The sequence below is a fragment of the Impatiens glandulifera genome, chromosome 5 (genome assembly GCF_907164915.1).
Source record: "Impatiens glandulifera chromosome 5, dImpGla2.1, whole genome shotgun sequence".
NCBI classification, from domain to species: domain Eukaryota; kingdom Viridiplantae; phylum Streptophyta; class Magnoliopsida; order Ericales; family Balsaminaceae; genus Impatiens; species Impatiens glandulifera.
Window position 1 is genome coordinate 19,918,860 of NC_061866.1, and position 4,538 is coordinate 19,923,397.

At 38.9% G+C, this 4,538-nt stretch overlaps 1 protein-coding gene across 1 annotated transcript; it reads right to left on the reverse strand.

Moving 5' to 3' along the window:
* Nucleotides 1-2,659: 2,659 nt before the first annotated feature.
* Nucleotides 2,660-4,226, reverse strand: LOC124939109 (keratin, type I cytoskeletal 10-like). Its single transcript, XM_047479620.1, has 4 exons — nucleotides 3,477-4,226; nucleotides 3,082-3,341; nucleotides 2,776-3,022; nucleotides 2,660-2,689 (listed from the first exon to the last, which is right to left on the reverse strand). Exons 1-4 carry the CDS (start codon nucleotides 4,224-4,226, stop codon nucleotides 2,660-2,662), a joined length of 1,287 nt encoding a protein of 428 aa, XP_047335576.1.
* Nucleotides 4,227-4,538: the final 312 nt, after the last annotated feature.

Genomic DNA, 4,538 nt, shown 5'->3' on the forward strand with positions numbered 1-4,538 from the left:
AAAGCTAAGCAAGTGGGAATTTTGGCTGAGTCAAATAGCATCCTTGGGTCATATTATTTCAGTTAGGGGTATTGAGGTTGATCCTGCAAAAGTAGAAGCAGTAAAGTGTCGGGCTTCACCCACCAGTGTGACTGAGGTGAGAAGTTTTCTGGGTTTGACCGGCTATTATAGAAGGTTCATCAAGGTATTCTCCAAGATCGCCTTGCCTCTTACTACCTTGACCAGAAAAGATCACAAGTTTGTTTGGACTAAAGAGTGCGTAGACAACTTCGAAACATTGAAAACAGTTTGATAACAGCTCATGTTCTCACAATTCTAGATGAAGTATGAAATTTTACTGTGTTCACTGATGCCTCAAAGCATGGTTTGGGGGCTGTGTTGATGCAGAATGGAAATATTGTAACATATGCTTCAAGGCAGCTCAAGACCCACGAAAAGAATTATCCCACACATGACTTGGAATTAGCAGTAGTTGTGTTCTCTTTGAAGATCTGGAGGCATTATCTTTATGGTGAAAAGTGCCAGATCTTCAATTAAAAGCCTGAAGTATCTATTCAATCAAAATGAGCTCAATATGAGACAAAGATGCTAGCTAGAGTTAGTTAAAGACTACGACTGTGAAATTGATTATCAACCAGGTAAAACTAATGTGGTAGTAGACGCATTGAGCCGTAAGTCAAGTACACTAGATCAGATTACTTCACAACCAAACTTAGTTTTGGAATTCGTAAGGCTGAACCTAGTAGTGATAGAGACAAAGCAAGAGTGTATTCTAGAAACTTTGTCTATTGTTCTAGATCTGATTATTAGAATTTGATAGGATCGGCTTTATCAATAGAGACGGGGGTCTGGCGATTGATGAAGGCTTATGAAAAACGGTTTGAAAGAAATCTTATTAGGGATTTAATTCACTTTCTATTCTACGTAAACCCTTGTAAACACTTGAAACAGAATCAAGTGCGGAAATGTTTACTTAGGTTTGAAGCTTAGGATCAAGAATGAGAAGATGAAAGAAATGAACAACACAACAGTTTATTTATGGATGTTCAGAGCAAACTCTCCTACGTCACCCCTTCTTCCAACCATCAGAAGGATTCACTATGATATGTTTAGAATCAAATACAGTTTGCACGAATAGCTCACTGTTGAACAGAACAGACTCTGTTCAATTTATAATTTGATGAATATCACTCAGCTAAAACGATGCTTTGATTCTAACTCTCTCTTGATTAACACACAGTACAATCAGGAAAGCAACTAACAGTTTTAATATTCAAAAGCTTGATCTCAGGGATTCTTCTCAGAATGCGAGTGATAGATTGAATGCTCGAGAGATTGTCCGTTGTCCTTTTGAATCTTTAAATAAGGCACAGGTACCAATGGTCGAATCTTAATAATGATACGTGGCACTCTTCCATTGGAATGCATCCATAGTACACAACAGACTCTAAATACAAGGATCGTGGCCATACACAACAGGTAGTGCGCCGAATATTCTTTAGAGATTTACCTGAAAAACAAGTAGTGGGAAGGATATTCGCTTACGTGTCATTGGTTGATTGGTTGCATCGGGATGTCGTACTGATCTTCACTAGAAAGTGGAGCAGGAGTAGCGTACAACTATAGAACGTGGGTAGGCGGGTGCTAGCTTCAAGCAACTACTTAAGCAAGGCATTAGACGTATTTCAATTAGACGACCTCGTCTAATGAAATCAAACGTCCCCATCTAATAATAGAATCCATTGGACCATCTGGTCTAATGGGATTAGACTTTATGTCTAATTACAATCACTTCAGACTAATCTGAAGGAGTTAGACTGCATGTCTAATTTTCTCTTTCCATTAGACTGCACGTCTAACTCCACGAGTTAGACTGCACGTCTAATTACGGTTCTACTTCAGACTAATCTGAAGGAGTTAGACTGCATGTCTAATTTTCTCTTTCCATTAGTCTGCACGTCTAACTCCACGAGTTAGACTGCACGTCTAATTACGGTTCTACTTCAGACTAATCTGAAGGAGTTAGACTGCACGTCTAACTTTCACAATCTATTAGACTTGCACATCTAACTCCACGAGTTAGACTGCACATCTAATTACGAGTCTATTAGACTGCACGTTTAACTCCACGAGTTAGACTGCATGTCTAATTACGAGTCTATTAGATTACATATCTAACTCCATGAGTTAGACTGCACGTCTAATTACGAGTCTATTAGACTACACGTCTAACTCCACGAGTTAGACTGCACATCTAATTACGAGTCTATTAGACTGCACGTCTAACTTCACGAGTTAGACTACACGTCTAATTACTCTAGTTAGATTGCACGTCTAACACCACTTAGTTAGACTACATGTCTAACTTCGCTAGTTAGACTGCACGTCTAACTCCATGCATCTAATACCAAATCGGCCTAATGAACCTCATTAGAACCAAGTCTAATGAAATCTGATTTTGATACACCTGCATCAAAAACAATTAGATGCATATATAATCCATTTATCATTTCATCATCAAAATTCCAATAGTCAAATTATTTCAACACTTAGTCAAAATAATTTGATCCAACAATTTCCCCCTTTTTGATGATGAGATTGAGACTTTGCATAGATTACAAATTAAGCATTCATCATATAAATGCAGAGTAAAACTTTTTCATCCGTCACACATAACCACTTTCAAAAACTAATATTCCATAAACATAGTCAAAGAAACATAGTTTAAAACTTAACAAAGTAGGAGAAATGAGATTATTGTTCTTCACTTTTCACTCGAGGATCGATAGGAAAATGAGTTCCTTCATAGCTCATCGCTTCACCCAGCATCTCTTGACCGGTTAACAAATTGCGAAAAGGAGGAAGAGCGCGACCACCACGACCACTTCCACTAGATCTCCCACCACGAACACCGCCACTGGTACGACCTCCGCGATCACTACCAGATTGCCCACCACGACCACCACTATTGCTTCGGCCTCTGCGATCACCACCGCTTCGACCTCCACCTCCTTTAGTTGGCCTTGGATTTTCATCGTTTATTGGCGCTCACTTAGATCTAGTGCCGGTTGATACACTTACACCGTCACCTCTTCTACTGGGCTCACCTTGGGTGATACGAGTTTGTTCTTTTTCAGCAGCAGCATTCGCATTCTCTTTCTCTTGAAATTTCTTGCAATGGAGTCGGCATACTCCAACCTTTCACCATCAGATCTTCTCAGGCTACCTTGAATTTCAATCATCTGACTCTTAAATAATTCCATTGATTCCATGACCTCACGATGATTATCAAGATTTATTTGTTTTTCAAGACTCATCAGTTCTGATTGACGACTGAAGAGCTGCTTTTCAAATTTGGAGAAATTTGAATTTGAGACATGAGTCTCATACGTATTCTTCTTCAGTGTATTATCCAACTCTTTAAGGATTTTGACACATTTAGAAAATTCTTTTCTGTCCCCTTTATCCAACTTTACCATATTTGATCCCATAGTTATCACATTCTTCTGAAGAGAGGTAAGTAGAGATATCATCAACTTGAGAAGCTTGGTACCATCAACAGAGGATCCTTCATTAGATGAATTATCTTGTGAATCTACTTCCATGCTCTGAATAGGGTTAACTTCAGTGTGAATTTGCAGGGATTGCTCAGGTTCATCCTTCTCAGACTCATTTCTAGTTCGATTCCGCTCTTCTTCTTCCAACTCCTCTTCTACTCTCTGAAATCTTTCATACAGATTACTCTTGATGTCAAGAGAATTGAGAATATTTTCATAGAGGTTACCAGCATTAATATCAGGAAATGGTAGAGGTTTGACAGTTCTAGCATTTTGATATTGTTCCCTCTCAGATGAGGAACTCTCTTCTTCGGCATCTTTGTCAGTTGAAGGTTCCCCCTCAGATCTGATAATCTCAGGCTGACTAACTTCAGCCTCTTTTTCTTGAGCTTCCCCTATTCTGACCATAGGGGATTTCACTACCTCTTTTTCATTAGGAGTTTGAACGATCTCCTCAACAATTTCTTCCTCTTGAGTTACAAGAGCTTGGACCAGCTCTTGAATAATCTCTTCTTCTTCTAAGGATGTATTCTCTTGAACGGGTTCCTTATTTTGCTCGACAAGGGGTTGAGCTAGTAAACATCTTTCTTCTGCAGAAAGATTTCCAAATTCTATCAGAAGAGCAGCAGCTTGCTCATCTGTATCAGCATGATTAGTAGAGACATCCATTGGTTCGTCTTCATCAAAAAAAATACCAAAATAGTTAACACCTGAGTAATTCCATCAACATATCGAGTGACTATAGAAAGATAGTGAGCCATGATCTCGTCTAACCTCTTTAAGACTTTCGCTTCCACTTCAGCACCTTTCTCAATTGGATTAAATTAGCTTTTCTGGCTTCAAGGATAGGGAATAAAGCTCTTTCTCTCAAATATGCCTTGATAAGGTCTTTCCTTTTTAGAGCTTCAGACACCTCCGGAGTTTTAGTCCATTTGAGAACCTTCTTTTCATTTGCGACAAGCTTACTCCATTGAGTACTTA